General features: G+C 40.3%; 1 protein-coding gene across 1 annotated transcript in view; it reads right to left on the bottom strand.

The window, feature by feature from the left end:
* Positions 1-18,279, bottom strand: part of EFHC2 (EF-hand domain (C-terminal) containing 2) — a 202,790-nt gene that overhangs the window by 117,330 nt on the left and 67,181 nt on the right. The window contains exons 3-4 of the mRNA XM_011938658.1: positions 14,055-14,205; positions 2,195-2,418 (exon numbers count right to left, since the gene is read on the bottom strand). Coding sequence (XP_011794048.1) covers positions 2,195-2,418; positions 14,055-14,205 — 375 coding nt within the window. The remainder of the gene's footprint in view (positions 1-2,194; positions 2,419-14,054; positions 14,206-18,279) is intronic.

Consider the following 18,279-nt stretch of genomic DNA (forward strand, 5'->3'; position numbering starts at 1 on the left):
AATGGCAATCATTAAAAAGTCAGGAAACAACAGATGTTGGAGAGGATGTGGAAAAATAGGAATGCTTTTACACTGTTCATGGGAGTGCAAATTAGTTCAACCATTATGGAAGACAATGTGGCAATTCCTTAAGGATCTAGAACCAGAAATACCATTTGACCCATCAATCCCATTACTGGGTATATACCCAAAGGATTATAAATCATCCTACTATAAAGACACATGCACATGTATGTTTACTGCAGCACTATTCACAATAGCAAAGACTTGGAACCAATGCAAATGCTCATCAATGATAGACTGGATAAAGAAAATGTGGCACATATACACCGTGGAATACTATGCAGTCATTAAGGATGAGTTCACGTCCTTTGCAGGGACATGGATGAAGTTGGAAACTATCATTCTCAGCAAACTAACACAGGAACAGAAAACCAAACACTCCATGTTCTCACTCATAAATGGGAGTTGAACAATGAGAACACATGGACACAGGGAGGGGAACATCACATACCAGGGTCTGTCAGGGGATGGGGGGATAGGGGAGGGATAGCATTAGGAGAAATACCTAATGTAGATGATGGTTGATGGGTGCAGAAAACCACTATGGCACGTGTATACCTATGTAACAAACCTGCACATTCTGCACATGTATCCCAGAACTTAAAGTATAATTTTAAATAAATAAATATATATATATATATTTTCTTCATAAACCTATGAAATCCCATGATGCTCTGTGCATTTTCATATAATCCATCATCATTCACAATCACTATCATGTAACAACTGTTAGTGAATGAGTGTAGCCATATGCAAAGGGTGGCAATTCATTTGGATCCATTTCCTTCAAGTTCTCTCTGCTGGTTCTAAATTCTTTCTATTTATCTAGACTCTTTCATCCAGGGCATTTGGAAAAACTAAAAATGAATCCAAACCAAAAATATCCCTTTGTACATCAATATACAGGCATTTCACCTTAGATATTCCAGGATCAACAATATATATATTTCTCCAGAGGGTTGTATGCCTACAACAACATTAAAGAATAATTTTGCTGGGGCTGGGAGGCAGGAATAGGTGAATGATCCTACAAGTGGCTTTTAAAAAGAGATCAAAACAGAATCAAAAGAGAATTTTGTTCTAAATTTTGTTACCTTTCTGCAAGGAAATGAATTGTAAGTTTTAAAACAATAAAAGTCAGACAACACTCATCTATGGGGATCGAAATGAGGACAGCAGTTGTTTGTGGTAGGGAGTGGGATCGATAGGAAAAGCACATGAGGGGACTTTCTCGGGGAAGAGAAATGCTCTACATCTCAATCTGGGGGTAGGTTATAGGGGTACATGTATTTGTTAAGACTCATCCAACTGTACACTTAATTTCTGTGTATTTTACTGTGTGTAATCACACTTCAATAGAAAAGGAAAAAGGAAACAAGTGACGATGATGGAAATCAGAGTAAGAGTCAAGAGATTTGTGATCCAGTCCCAGCAAGGAGATTAGCTGGGTGTGCCACCTTCTACCCCTGTGAGTGTTCAAATTCTTCTAGAAAACAGAATTTGGGCCCAGGGACTGTTTAAAAAATAGGAAGACAAAAATAATACTAAAAATGTTGACTCCCTTACCCTAGCTGGGGTCAGACCTTGTACACAAACATCATTTCCTATAGGGGGTACACCAGAATCATGGTCCTCCTTATTCTTCCAGAGCATCTCGGCATTCCAATGCCACCCTAAGAGGAATTTCCTAGGAGGAAGTAAAAACGTGTACCCAAGGCTTGGTTCACTAAATCACTAGTATAGAAGCAAAGATCTTTGTGGCCAGTTAGGCAACTAACATGCAAAAACACAAGCCAAGGAAGTGTGGATACAATTCATATACCATCAGTGACCACAAAGCCAGTTGTGGGTGTCTAGAAACTGTCTCACCTGTGCAGTTCACTGAAGACTCCTACTACCTGAAAGAGAGACTCTCTACAGAGAGAATTGGGGTGAGGCAGTGAGGAAGTCATTTCTGCTCTGTGGCTAACACTCAGCCTTTCCTCTGGCTCAAAGAACAACAAAACAACTGGAATAACTATGGCCCTAAAAGGTCTTTGACATCTGCATCAGGAGTACAAATACCCTTTACTGACTTTCCAAAGGAATTTTTATTTTGAAGACAAGAACTCAACGAACGTCAATTCCTTACCTCTCTCCGAATCTTCATGTAAGGATCTTCCGGACATTGTACTGGGGGATTCACTTTGACCCCTATTTTCCTCAAAAAGTTTCTCGTGAATGCATCACAATCATAAATCTTGAATGTCCGGCCATAGAAGACAACCTCTGTGCCGACATTAAAATGATACACAGTATAAAACTGATCCTCATCAGGAGGCGGGAGAGTAATCCGATGACGCCGGATAGAAGTCCCTATGGCATGAAAGAAAATACAACTGTTTTATCATGTGGCTATCAAGTAAGAAGATGCAGCACATTCACTAACAACCCCAAATACTTTCCCTCAACAGAAAACTGGGCAAAGGGCTCATTCTAGGAAGCAGCATTAGTACGTTCCAACTCCGAGGAAGTCAGAAGGAGCTGAGACTTCTGAGGTTCAGAGCTCTGTGGCCAGCCTTGCACGTGGTTAGAGTTGCCTAAGTGGTGGCTGGGAAGTATTTTAATAAACCATAAAGACTAGGGTGAGGATGGGGGATGAAGGAAAGGGGACATAGGCAGAATGACCAAAAATACCAGATGCTGCCATTATGTCTTTTCCCAGAACAAGCCTGCTCACATTCAGCCACCAGCAAGCACTCAATGTAGGCATACTCAACAAGGCATTGAATCACCAATGCAGAGTGCTCACAAAAATGTGTACTCATGGCTCAAAAAAAAAAAGCTAATAAGCTTTGGAATGATAGGTGCCAACGCTGACTTAGAAGTTTCAATAAGGATGAATGACTTTTGGCTGCTGTGAAGTTTCATGGAATCTTCTTTCCTCTATCAACCTATTTTTCTTCCTTCCTCTACAGCCTCTGTCCACCTCTGCCCAAGCACTACCTCAAGTTTTATCAGTCTTCATAGTTCTAGCCAGTGCTCTGCGTCAAAAGCTCTAGATCTCATCCCATCTTCTACTTCCGACCCTGATGCCCACTCATTTCTCCTCATGGTGGCTGGAGAATATGTTCCCAGGGTCCCCACATATATCCAAAAGAGTGGTCAGCCACTGTAGGTAAAAGGGTTCCTTGCCTACATGAGTGTATCAACTACACCACACCATACCAGCCAAGTTACCCAAATATTGCTGCAATCTGTTGTCCAGGATTGTTTAGGGGCCAGGCACGGTGGCTCATGCCTGTAACCCCACCACTTCCAGAGGCCGAGACAGGCAGATTGCTTGAGCCCAAGAGTTTGAGACCAGCCTGGGCAACATGGCAAAATTTTTTCTGTCTCTACAAAAGAAAAAAAAAATAATTAAAAAAAAAAAATTACCGGGCGCGGTGGCTCAAGCCTGTAATCCCAGCACTTTGGGAGGCCGAGACGGGCGGATCACGAGGTCAGGAGATCGAGACCATCCTGGCTAACACGGTGAAACTCCGTCTTTACTAAAAATACAAAAAACTAGCCGGGCGAGGTGGCGGGCGCCTGTAGTCCCAGCTACTCTGGAGGCTGAGGCAGGAGAATGGCGTAAACCCGGGAGGCGGAGCTTGCAGTGAGCTGAGATCTGGTCACTGCACTCCAGCCTGGGCGATAGAGCAAGACTCCGTCTCAAAAAAAAAAAAAATTAGCTGGGTATGGTGGTGCCCACATGTGGTCCTAGCTACTCGGGAGGCTGAAAGGTGGGAGGATTGCTTGAGCCCAGGAGGTTGACTGTACTCTCTCTTGGACAACAGAGCAAGACCCTGTCTCAAAAAAAAAAAAAGAATTGTTTAGGGTTTGAGATTGTATCCTACTTGCAAGATGTCAAGTTAGCCTTCCACAGTTTCATGGATGCTGGTAGACGACAGAAGGTGCCTTGGTCAGAGACAAAAGGCAGTTTATTAATCAACAGCAGTAAGAGTAGCCTGAATATCAGCATTTCCTGTTCCAGTTTCCTAAGCCCCAATTCCCACAGGATGACACAATGGGCCAGGTAACATTTGTACATGCAGTGGGTTATGTTACAGGAGAGGAACCCTTAGCTTAGGGAACCCAAATCTTCTATAAATAGCAATAAGCATCGCTGCTCTTTATCTCAGAGGGAGCCACTATCTTTATTAGACTTTATTCTGGAAGGAGACACTAAGCCTCTATCTTCCAAGGCTATAAGCAAACCTATACTTTGCTCCAGAGGGAGAGATTATTTTTGTCTTATACAGCTACTTGCTATATAAACATCCTTGAAGAGGTAGTCCAGGACAAAGAGAAGTCAGTGCCTCTGCTTGCAAGAGATACAGAAATGCATGATACCCATGGAGAATTGTCTCTCAATATCTGTAACTGACTTAGGCCTGAGAATCTACTCCAAGAACAAAGAGAAAAAGGAAAGCAGAGCAAACTGCGGATCTAATGATTCAATAAAAATTGGCTTGTGGGAACTCTGCATGGAGGTATTTTAATATGAAGATGTCAACCTATCTTCTTTGTATTTTATACAGCACTGAAAATGGTGCCTTTTCTCAAAGTCTAGAGATACTTAGAAATTAGTCATTCCTTATTCATTAAGGAATATTTAATGAATATCTTTACGTGCCAGGAACTGTGTTGGGCTCTCTTCCATTATTCTACTTATCATCTTTTCACTCTGTTGAGGGGAAATTAACTAAAATCATTTTCGGCTTCTTTTCTTTGTAGCAATTTTTAATTACTTGGTGCATTAAATTAAAATAATAAAACTATAAAATTAGAACTGGCCTAGAATATTTTTAAATGTACTACATAAAAGATGATATAATTTTACTGCAAAAAAATTATACTTCAATTAGTCTTTAATTCATAGCACTGAAAACAGCATGCAAATTATTTAATCATTCACGATTAGACATTTAGAACAAATTGCATACTTAAACATGTATAAAAGGATGGGCATTTCAGGTATTTTCAGGAACCATTATATACTACTTTAAAAATACTTATATTGTGACAGTTTTTAAAATATATAAGAATTATTCAACAGTCAGGAGCTTCTTCAAAAATTCCATCTATCTTGAATTTTTACTTCATTATAGAAATTCAAATAAGCAAGTTAGTGATGACTTTTGTTCCATAAGACTTTGAATAGGAGTCCTATATTTTTCTAGGTGGGAAAAACTGGCCCACCCACTGGACTTTTAAATAATACTAATCACAATCATCATCATAACCCTAGGATAAACTTCCACTTACATTTTCTCATTTAATCCTCAATAATTCTATAAGGCAGATAATACATGAAATATGAATACTCAGTTTATGAGAAAACCAAAGCTCAGAGTGGTTAAATGCCATGCCCAAGGTCATGCCCTAACAAATGGCAGTAAAAGATCTTGAAGTTGGGCTTTCAGACTCTAACTAAATACCATTACTTTCCATAGTTTGCCCTGAGCTGTATCTCACTGTACTGCAGCTACATATGACTTGAGGAGGAAGAGCCATAGGCATAACAGGATGGAAATGGATAAAAGAGCTACCAGCCACCATGAAAAGAAAAGACAGATGATGAAGCTGCTCTTCTGAAAGAACAGCCTCTCTGCTCTAAGGGGAAGTTTCCAGAGATGCCCACCCACCGCTATGGCAACGCACCCTGCAGGGCCTGCCCCACCAGGTGACTTGCCTCTCGCAGGAGCCTGCAGATTTCAAGCCCCCCCCCCCCAACTCTTCCTTCTCTTAGCCTCTATACTTCTCTCACTAGATGCTTCTCAGAAAAGGCTAGGGAAGTTCTTGGTGTTAAAAAAAAAAAGAGTCCTGAGTCCTGAATACCCATGAGTTAGAAAGAAAAGGCAGGTCTAACACTAACAGTAAAGTTTTGATAACCAAAAATCTAATGTCACAATTCCATATTAATCAGAAAACCAATGTGGGCCATTCGAAATGCACAGTTGCACATGAGAGCTTTCAACAACATATTCGTAGGGTTCCTGAACTGTGTCCTTTGAGAATTAAAATTTCTAATTATCAGAATTTGTATGTTTTTAGTCTTCCACGATAAATGGCAGAAACTCCATCAGCAGGAATTTGTTCTGGGATATCAAAGAAATGGGCAGGATATCATGTCCTTGGCCCACATTGAAGAGCAGGTGAAATCATCAAGGTAGATAAATAAAGATATTGTTACAAAACAGAAAAACAACTAAAGCACTGTATTTGCCCTTTAAATTTTCGGGTGTTTATCTTAACTGCCCCATAAAGACTATTAGGACACATGTCCAGGGATCAGGTGCCTGCTTTCTAGCTTTTCTTCATCTTCATGTTTTACATCTCTCTTCCTTTGTAAAAGCCCTGCTATCGGGCTATACTTTTCAAGCTTTAACTTTCTAAAATTTCCCTGTGGTTTAGATCAAAGTGACCATATATCCATTTATGTTTAATGTGTTTTCATGTTATTCAGTTGGGACTTGCCTTAGATCTTTGCTCATACCACTAAATTTACTTTTCTGGAATTCACCTTCCAGAATTAAGACTCCAAACTCTCACCTCTATTTTATTTTTTATTTATTTATTTATTTTTTGAGACAGGGTCTCACATGGTTGCCTAAGCTACAGTGCAGTGGCATGATCATGGATCAATGCAGCCTCAACCTCCCAGGCTCAAGCGACCCTCCCTACCTCAGCCTCCCGAGTAGCTGAGATTACAGGCATGCACCACCACGCCTGGCTAACTTTTTATTTTTTGTAGAGACAGAGTCTTGCTTTGTTGCCCAGGCTGGTCTTGAACTCCTGGCCTCAAGCAATCCTTTTGCCTCGGCCTCCCAAAGTGCTGGGATTACAGGCGTGAGCCAGTGCACCTAGGTCACCTCTATTTTAATTTAAGTATGTTAATTTCATTTTAGTAACGTTGCAGACTTAGAGTACACCCAAGTCTAGAGGCAGATATTTCTTAGGTAAATGAAGATATAACTGCAATTGCCACTTGTCATCCCATCTACACGTTTGTGCCCTAAAAATACTAAGAGCGTTAACCACAATCACACATAACAGAGTCTTTTCTTCCTCTTGTGTTTACTATATTCCTCCACTAAAATGACTTGTATACTTTTATTTTTCTAACATGTCACCTTCAGAGTTTTGGTTTCACAAGAATAACTATTTTTATATACATAACCTGGCACCCACCTTGCAGCACAAGAGTAAGAAGTTTAAAATTCCACATTTCTGCTCACAATAAGAAACAGTAACCCTATGCATCTCCCCCTTAGCCACTGAATAAGCACCAAAATAACAGATGCTTTAATGTCCTCTTGCACGACCACCTTCTTGCCCAGTTTTCCCTATTCAATCTATGATCTGCTCCCAAATACTTCCCAATTTATTGTCCCACCACTTTATCTCATGTTGCTCCTTTTGACTATTCTGCCTTTCTCTTCCATCTTTATCTAGAGAAACTTTTGAGGTACCATTCAAATGCCAGCTTCTCTAGTGGATACTGGCTTTTCCTCCTGTGATCCCTCAGGTACCTGGTTCCCTCCCCAGTGTTCACCCTCTAGGGTCACCAGATTTAGCAAATTAAAATATAGGCTGCTCAGTGAAATCTGAATTCCAGATAAACAATGAAGAATTCTTTTTTTTTTTTTTTCACCCAGGCTGGAGTGCAGTGGTGTGATCTCAGCTCAGGGTAACCTCCGCCTCCCGGATTCAAGTGATTCTCCTGCCTTAGCCTCCTGAGTAGCTAGGATTATAGGCATGTGCCACCACGCCCAGCTAATTTTTATATTTTTAGTCGAGACGAGGTTTTGCTATGTTGGTCAGGCAGGTCTACAAACTCCTGGCCTCAAGTTATCAGCCCACCTCTGCCTCCCAAAGTGCTGGGATTACAGGTGTAAGCCACCATGCCCAACCAAATTCTTTAATATAACTATGTCCTATGCAATATTTGGGACATAGTTATACTAAAAACTTTACTGCTTACCTGAAATTCAAATATAACTGAGTATCTTATACTTCATCTGGCAACCTTCCCACCACCCCTCCACCACTTTATGGGATATAATATCTAAATACAGTATATGCCCAATAAGAGTGAATGGCATATGAATGAATGACTTCTATTTTGTGTGATTACATTTGCTTGATCAAGTAGATTATCTTAGAGTATTAAAAATATATATAAGAAATACTACCTTTTTAAGGGGCCAAAACAAGTCATTAGTGGAAATCAGTGTTTTCAACTAAGATGAACTAAGAACCACAGGGAAGCCAGTTCTTGACCCCACGTCTACAGAAGAAAAAATTCTGGGATGGGCTAGGAGATTCTGAGAATCACTTTCAACTGAGAACAACTGGTATAGACCATACCAGAAAATCACGGCACATTTCTAATCATTATCCTTTCTTTACCACAGATTAGTCTGGACTTGGTGTATTTAACTGACAATTATTCTGCTAGACAATTAGAGGTAAAACTACTGGGTTAACCTCTGACATTCTTGGCTTGATATAATGTTGTTTTAACTACATTCCAGCAGAAAAGCAACACATTCTATAAATATAACACATCTAACCGAAAAGAGAGTTATGTCCTGGCAAGAAATGAAAGCAAGCCTTGAAGTGCAACACTGGCTTTCTTGACTCATAACACACACAAATCTCCTTGCCAACAAGAACTTGTGAATATTAAAAATATGTTGTTCTGATTAGAAGCTGCATGAATGCCTATTTTGGTACCATGCTAATAGATGCCTCTTTTGTTTCTGGCTGATTCCAAACTCCCCCCACCCTAAAAAATTACATGATAATAGAGGCAACTAAAAGCGAGCAGGGGAGGGTTATAATTCCTCTAGTTGCACTAATTTTCAAAGGGTCACACAAGAAACAAATGCATCTGACCTCCAAATTCATTTAGAAAATATCAAAATCCTACGGAAGTGACAGGAAGACCATCAATGCACAGCACCTAATCTTGACCATTTGCCTCTTTCCAGGGCCCAGATGCATAGAAAGCAAGCCCAGGCCACTCGTCACAACTGAAAGAAACACTACCTACCCTGTCCCACTGACATCTGAACCACTGGCTCATTAAGTGTGTTTTCTTTTTTCCAATCACTTAATTTAGAAAAGCTCGAAGAAGGCATTTAAATGATTTTTCAAACTATCTGCAGTCCAAATAGACCTTCCTTAACAAGAATTCTCATATTAAATATTTCAAGAGAGACTGGTTTCTCTCTCAACAAAGCTTGGTGACAGAGTGTTATTCATGTTTGCTTTCTACAGGATTTGCTACAGCCTTCCAAATTTCTCTACTCTGCTAACAAATTCAATGTCATTACGCAGCGTGATTACTGTGTATTCTATACACAACTCTTGAGCTGTGTCTTCACACAGGGAAATGTCCTGACCACAGTGAACCAATCAAAAATTCAGAAAATTTCCAGAGACTTTAAAATTGTCTTTTACTCAGGTCTTTTTTTTCTGAGCCTTTATGATAGCATTCCTCCCTCCTTACACAAGAATGATTTTCAAGTACATCATTATGACTACCTTTGGCTTGCCTTTGGAATCTGCCTGTGTGAGATTTGAAATCAAGAGTCTGAAAGAATTGAAGTCTTAATAAAAGCCTTTCCAAGATTCTAAAAGAAGTCACATTTCATATTTCTTCTTGGATAGTTTAATAAAACTAAGATGAACTGGACAGAAGCCAGTGAGCTATAGGATTATGAGCTTTCCCTTGAAAGGTAATAATGAAAACAATAATGCAAGTCACTAACCCAGGCCTGGGGTGTCCTGTGACCTCCAGTCTATCATTTTTGCAAGTTTGGTGTCATGGTGGGAAAGTAATCAGAAAATAAGCAGAGCTTAGTTAGAGAATATCAGAATAAAATGTTTAGATAAAAACCTGTAAGAATTTTTTTTTTTTGCTATAGCAATACTATTACATAATCAAATACACATAAGTAAAATAGATGTCCACAGAAATTATAAATTGTGAATTCTTTGTTCTTAAATAATCTTCAACCATTTTCTAATGCATTCTCGCCACTCTTTAAAAACTGCCTTATATGTTTTAAATGACCCTAAAGAATCTAAAACCTCTTGTCCCTTTGTAAAATGTCACACTTTTAACCTTAAAATTTGTGAAAACCTGTTTTTAAAATGTTAAGGTATTTCCCTATTTCCTGAAAGATTTACCATTAAGCCAAATTCACCAAATAAAATGGCCAGGGAGTGGATAGTGTGTCAGTTGGAACACAAAGAACAATGAGGACAGCTCATATTACCTCCTCATACTAATCTTCCTCTTTTCCCACCACTAGTAAAACCAAGTAGAGACACTAAATTGAATTCTCTTTCTCTTTCCATCACCTCACCAGTGGCTCTCCTCTAACATGGTAGAATAGCCTGGTCACGATCTGGGCACCTCTGATTCCCAATCTCCATTTCTAGTCTTGACTTTTTTCCTGAAAACACATCCCAAGTTTCCACCTGCCTGGAGGGACATCACCACACAGATGTCCTAACACCCCTTCAAAGGCCTCATGCCCTGAAACATACTCCAGCTTCAAACCCCAATCCTGTTTCTTGCTCTGTGCTCCTGAGCTTTATAAAGGTATCATGACTCAACCACAGAGACCTCTGAGGCCGATACAGTTTGGATATTTGTCCCCTCCAAATCTCATGATGAAATGTGATCCCCAATGTTGGAGGTGGGGCCTGCTGGGAGGTGTTTGGGTCATGGGGGTGGATCCCATATGAATGTCTTTGTGTTGCCCTCGCAGTAATGAGTGAGTTCTTTCTGTTGGTAACCGTAAAATCTGATTGTTAACAAGAGCCCGGCATCCCCTCCTTTCTCTCTTGCTCCCCGTCTTGCCATGTGACACGCCTGCTCTCCCTTCACCTTCCACCACAAGTAAACGCTTCCTGAGGCCTCACCAGATGCAGAAGCTGGTACCATGCTTCTTGTACAGTCTGCAGAACTGTGAGCCACATAATCCTCTTTTCTTTATAAATTACCCAGCCCCAGGTATTCCTTTAGAGCAATGCAGAACAGACTGAGCAAATTACCTCCCTACGCCTGTTTCCTTTTCTGTAAAAGCTGACAGTGACAATATTTTAGCTGGTCATCAGAAGATTAAATGAGATAATGATAAGGTAGGCACTTTTTCATTAGATATTACCCCTCCTCACTCTCTGTATTTAATCACAGGCCAATGCCTATCAACTCTGCCAACCAAATGTCTCTCAAATCCTTCCCCAATTTTCTGTTCCTACAATCATTGTCCTGGTTTGGACACTCAGCATTTCTAGCCTGAACAATTGCAAAACTCTTGGACTGGTGGCCTTGCTCCCTTTCCTTTCCAATCTGGTGGCCTATTATTGCTCCATGAGATAGGGCTATGATGGGACTCAGGCCTTTTGCCCATTTTCCCAAAACACAGCACAGTGCCTGACACAGAGTAGGCATCCAACAAACACTTCTTGGCAATGCTGGCTGGCTCCAAATTCATTATTCCAACCACCAGACACAATGAAGCCACGCTCTAAGAAAAACCTCAATCTCATGAGCATTGAAGGAAGTCTTCTGCACATGTAATGAGGTTGCATGACAACCTTATTCTCAGAGCCCATGGCCCTCAAATCCCTGCTTCTCCCCCTTGAACTCATGGTGGTATATCAATACAGAGCCCTCAGGCCTAGATTAGTAATTAGAAAGCAAAATTTGTTCAACATAGGCAGAAATCATGAGATGTGTTAAAAAACAAAAGGAAGGTAGGCTAAGCAGAGCATGGGCATGTTAAACATAGAAAGAAAGGGATGGAAAAACCAAAAGATAACTGATCTTCAGTAGGTCGTAAATATACATGAGGCACCTGGGCTCTAAATATTCATGATATGTTAAATATAGAAGGGACACTAAATATTCATGAGCACCCAATATTTATGAGGCCTCAATTTGGTCACTCATTCATCGGTGACACCTATTTTGGCCCCATGTGACCTCTGCCCAAGAAACACAAACAAAATCCAAGACTATTCAGCAGGCTTATTGACAAGCTACAGCCATGGCCAGGCACACTTTTCCCTGCATCTCTCCAACAAAGCAAGTGTGTGCCCTCAGCCCAAGGCCCCTTCTGTCTGTGGTTCTACTTGCTTGACCCTCAATTCTGGTCTCCAAACCATACTAGTAGCAGGGAAGGTTAGTGAAGCAGAGACAGAACCATTGCTGATGCCAGGATTCAGGCAGTATGGTCCTTCTGCCTACTTGTACCCTGTCCCAAGTGTGTGAACCTACCCTATCTCTTTCCCTCTTGTTTCTCATCATGTGTTTTAAATTACTTTAATGTATCATGTGATTCATGGATTTTAATGTGATCCATGAGCCTTGTGTTTTGTGGCCTCTGGGAGAGTCTGCATGTATAATTCTCAAAGGCCACCACTGCATATAGGTGACATCCCACACAACACTCTCCCTGCCGCATACAGAACAGATTGTAGGAGGAGCAAGAATGGAAACAGAGAGACCACGTTAGGTAGATATTCCATTCCTCTAGTCAACAGATGAGGGTAACTTGAATGAGGATGGTACAGAAGGGGATAGAAAGACATGGACATATTCAGGATGTGTTTTTCTAGGAGAATGAAGAACAGGGATGGTAGTTATGAGCAAGTGGGGAAAGTAAAAGGAGTAGAGATTGTAGTTAGAGAAGGCAATTTCAGAGACTGAGATACTGGAGGTGGCAATACTCTAAAAGGCAAAGAAACAACAACACACCCAAGAATCAGCTTCTCAAGGAACTAAGTACCCTGAAAGGTCATTTACACCAGTGACCAAACAAACACTCAAATCCTCTCATACTTCTAGCAGGCTGTCGGTGAAAAACAACCCCTGACCTGCCCCCAGGGCCATCTATCTACACGAGGGAACAAACAAATCTGTGACTCTCCTCTCCTCCGCCCCTACACCAGACCCCTAACCCCAACCCTATCCAGGTCCATTCCCTACAACTTCTAGCAGCTCTCTGCCAGAAAGTTCTTCCTCTTATTGACCTGAACGCTGATCCCTAGGTCCCATCCATGAAGACATGAAGATACAGAAAGAAGGTCACCCCTTCTCCACATGACACCTTTAGATTCCTGAGGACATTTATCAAGTACACTTGAGTCTCCTCATTATAGACAAATATCCCTTTTCACTATTCTGTCTTGCACATGGCAAATGTTCAGTTTTCACCGTCGTAGTTGCTGTTCCCTGAAGTCACCCAGAACTCAGCAGCATCCCAAGAGAAGGACCCACAGCACAAACAGAAGAAATCAGTCACCTCCATTGATCTCTGCCATACTTAATGCAACCTAGGATTAGCTTCTCTGGTGGCCACATCACAGAGTTAACTCTTACCTGTGGCTGAGAGGAGTATGGACAAAGATGACTGGCATACACAGGGTGAAGGAACAATGACTCTCTGGTGAGGTACCATCGAAGTCTGTAGTTAACAGGTATGAGGATGAGGAGGGGGTGGTTGAAACAAATGACAGTAAATTCAAGAAAGAAGAGAATGCCAATGTGGAAGCTGCAGTAGAGAACAGCTTTCTCCTCTCCCCTAATGGTGTTGTGAAGGAAGTGATCTGCCCACGGCAAAGTGACCAAAGGGTTTGAGGAAAAAGGGTTTGAGGGAAAAGTTAAAGGCACAGGAGAGTTTACTCATACCAGAGCAGCACCTGAAAGGATACAAATATGCCACAGAGGAGTGAGAGACCCAGCCAATGTTGAGGTGCACAGGGTAGAAAGCTGGTGAGTCACCATCAATAACTACATGCTAATGGCATGTTTATATTCACCATTGCCAGCAGGTTAGACAGCCTAAACAGTAGCACGCAGTCTTTTGAAAAGCTAAAGGCAGGCAGTTTATAAAGGCAGGAGTCAGAAGTGAAGGAACCATAGCTCTGCTTTAAATAGATACCTTGAAGCAAGCCACTATTTTTCACCTCTGGTTCATTTACTTGTATTGTGTCATCTTCAGGGTAGAAGTAGATTTTGTAGTATCTTATTCTGTAGTTGGTTTGGCTTTTATCAGGTACTTCCTCTTCCAAATAGGCATCAAAAGATAATACCTGTTGGAATCATAATTAGAAACTAAGAAATGAAAAGAAAATTCAGCAAACTTAAAATCAACATAGCAGCTGCGTGTATACTTTTCGTTAATATAAAGAAAAAAGTAGAGAGAATTTTTCCAAGAAGACATTCTACACATCAGCTATGCGAATGGATATACAATCTAAGATACAATACATAAAGATTATTTTATACTTTTATCACCATCTGGTTAGAACAAGGAAATGATATTCAAGTAATACATCCATCGTTCAGCTCTACCATAAACTGAACTAGAGTCTGCCTTTGGGATTTCACAGTGGGATTCTAAATGTATGTGTTATAGAGACAAAATATTCTTTCTCACAAGATGAATAAGTTTTGTCATTTTTTTTCCCATTAACAGTAACACAAAGCTGCCTTGGTTCTGGCATAAAATTATCCTGACTGTTAGTCCAGACGATTGCTTGCCTTCAGGCAATCCAAGCAGGCATATCTGAAATTCATCCAATGCCCTGGAGACGCCACCTTACACTTTGGGAAGCTCAAGGAGCCTAGCCCAATGCTAGACTCAGACTCATCTTGTATGGGGGCGGTAGGGAATAAGGAAGGGAAGGACAGGTGGATTCTAAAGCAGTTATGGTAAAATTCAGAGATAGTCAAAAATATCTTTGAAAATTCCTTAACTACTTTAGAAAACTGTGCCTCTCCGTAAAGTAAAACACAGCCCATTTTTCTCCCATATTGAAGCAGATGACTGCCTGCTTCTTCAGTTGAAGACCAGTTAAAATCATTTCTTTATGCTTAGGTGCCATGTTGCATGAATAATATATATCTTTAACCATTGGAAACATTCTTAATATGGCATCCTTCTCACACACTGAGCACGACAAGGTAACTGAGGACAACTGTGGGAAAAGTAGATTCAGGCTACCATTTCAAGCTTGACCTGTGGCTCAAGCTCAGTGAGAGCTCCATTTAAATATTCTCTTCGTCTCTCACTTTTGATCAATTTTTATAATTGAAGTTGCAAAAGTTAACTGTGCATATGATGTAACTCCAGGGTTATTTAATGTGGACAATATGATATATATGAGTGTCTGTTAGATGCAATCTACCCTCTAGGGGTGGTGGTCAGTTAACCTAATTAAGAATATATACTCCAGGAGTGCTTAGCAAATTTTTATCATAAGCCCACACTTCAGAAGTAGCTAACAAAATGCCTCAGTAGCTTATTCTCTGATCAACACAAGAAGCTTTGTCAATTGCCATAAGTGATGTTAGAAATAAATTTTAGTGAAACGATTATATTCAAAATGCACATACCAGTTACAAATACTAACCAGGCACTGTCCTTACAGGAACAGGTTCTAGGAGTCTGGTGAGCCCAGAGATCCACTCCCTTCAAAATGGCACCTTTGGCTTCATTCCCAAATAGTCCTATGTTCAGCTGCTTTCTTAAGGAATTTGTCTGGCCTGACTCCAATTAGGTTAGCTAAACCCCATTGCTAGAATGCTGTCACATTTGTATTGAGTGAACATTTCAGATAAGATGCTGTTGGACAAGTATAGAGTTTCCTTCTGGGGTGAAAAAAAAGTCTTGGAACTAGATAGATGTGATGGTTGCACAGCCTTGTGGATATGCTAAATGTCACTGAATTGCACACTTTAAAATGGTTAATGGTTAATTTTATGTTACATGAATTTTACCCCAGTTAAAAAAAGATATTAGACACTGAGTCATGTTGGACACTTTAAAATGGTGAGTTTTTGTTATGTGAATTATAGTTCAACTTTTAAAAAGTAGAGGGAGGGAGCTGGGTACAGTGGCCCAGGCCTGTGGCAGGAGGATCACTTGAGCCCAGGAGTTCAAGACCAGCCTGAGCAACATAATGAGACCCTGTTTTTACAAAAACATTTACAAATTAGCCAGGCATGGTTACATGTACTTGTAGTCTCAGCTACTAGGGAGGCTGAGGTGGGAGGATCGCTTGAGCCCAGGAGATTGAGGCTGCAGTGAGTTACCACTTCGCCACTGCACTCCAGCCTGTGTGACAGAATGAGACTCTGTCTCAAAAATAAAAAATAATTTTTTTTAAAAAAAATTTTTTAAGGAAAAAAAGATGTTAGAACACCTAAAAGGAGAAAGAGCTGGGGCTTCATCAAACTTTCAGTGTAGGTAATATTTAATCTGAGATTTTTTTTTCTTTGTAATCAAGTAGGAAAGTGTAGAGAGAATATTCTTGGCTCTCACCCACCTCTATATACTGAATGCTACCAGTATAAGTTTGTGAATGACTGCACTGGCACAGGTCAATTGACAACTGGCATAGGTCAACTGTCATGTATGTAATCATTAAATATTTATCAATCAAATGATGCATTAAAAGAGAAGGATGCTAAATTGAAATAAAGAGAAAAGGAAAGACATTTTCTTAGGTTGGGCTTCAATATGTCTAGATGAGGGACAGAGTGATATTTCATATTCTGGTCCCATGAGAATACAGGGCTGTCAAACTCCAGCATGAAAGATACAGAGCAAGTCAGAATGAGGTAGAGATGGAAAGATAAAAAAGGAAGAGGAAGAGGAAATTGTAAAATGTGGCAAAGTAGAATGTAAGAGGAGAGACACCAAATAGATTAAAAAGTGATCTTGCAAAAATAAATGATCTAATTGCAATGGAACTTGATGTATCAGAGAATCCAGAAAACAGAACCTAAAATAAAAACTGCTCAAAATGAAAATTTATAGGAACATAATTATGATGTAAGGTGTTATCATCACTTATGATGTCAAGCAGAAACTAGATAAATAAGGTCCTAAGTTGGGCATGGTGGCTCACGCCTGTAATCCCAGCACTTTGGGAGGCCGAGTCAGGTGGATCACTTGAGGTCAGGGGTATGGAGATCAGCCTGACCAACATGGAGAAATCCCATCTCTACTAAAAATACAAAAATTAGCTGGGTGTGGTGGCACATGCTTGTAATCCCAGCTACTCAAGAGGCTGAGGCAGGAGAATCACTTGAACCGGCGAGGTGGAGGTTGCAGTGAGCCAAGATTGTGCCACTGCACTCCAGCCTGAGTGACAGAGTGAGATGCCATCTCAAAAAAAGAAAAAAGAAAAAAAAGAAAAGAAATAAAAAGAAAAATAAGGTCCTAGAGGATGTAACTGGCTGCAATTTTCTTGAAAACAGAACATATATATATCATTTGGTGGGGGCATGTGATCTTCAGTCCTCCACAGGCCTCTGCAGACCCTATGATATTATATGAGGTTACCTGCCTGATCCTCAAGGCATTTGGAATTTTAATCTTAGCCTAGAGGATATAAAACCTTAGGCTGGGCACAGTGGATCATGCCTGTAATCCCAACACTTTAGGAGGCTACATCAGGAGGATTGAATCACTTTAGGCCAAGAGTTCTAGACCAGCCTGGGCGACACATGGGTCCCCGTCTCTTCAACAATTTTTCTTTATTTAACTAGTCAGGTATGGTGGTGCATGCCTCATAGTCCAAGCTGCTCAGGAAGCTGAAGCAGGAGAATTGCTTGAGCCCAGGAATTCAAGGCTGCAGCGGGCCATGATCACGCCATTGCATTCCAGTTTGGGTGACAGAAAAGAAAAAAAGAAAAAGAAAAAAACCCTGAAATCTGAAATCAATTAGCTTTAAATAACAGGTATATGATTTCCTCATTACAAAGGAAAAATTTTAAATGTTAATATTTCTGAATTCAGGATCTTCTTACAATTAAGGCAAAAAGAATCTCAAAGCAATCAAGAAAGGATTTTGATGGGCAAGTAGTTCCAACTTGATGTATGGTGCAAATTTAGCTTTGTAGAGAAGGATCTATCCTATCTTCATGTCAGGTGAGTTATTTGCTTTGCATTGCATATCCCAAACAGCTGGATTTTAACACTAGATTCCTAATTTTCACTTAAAATGTTTGAAAATAATTGTTGCCTGATGCAGTATGACACAAAAAATAATTGCATGGAGAAGGTTGTCCATTGCAGGCTAGACCATGCAACTGTAAGGCAAAAGCAAAAGCCTAATCTCTTAGAATAAATCATATAATTTTTTTTTTTTTTTTTT

The sequence above is a fragment of the Colobus angolensis genome, unplaced genomic scaffold, assembly GCF_000951035.1.
Source record: "Colobus angolensis palliatus isolate OR3802 unplaced genomic scaffold, Cang.pa_1.0 Scaffold176, whole genome shotgun sequence".
NCBI classification, from domain to species: domain Eukaryota; kingdom Metazoa; phylum Chordata; class Mammalia; order Primates; family Cercopithecidae; genus Colobus; species Colobus angolensis.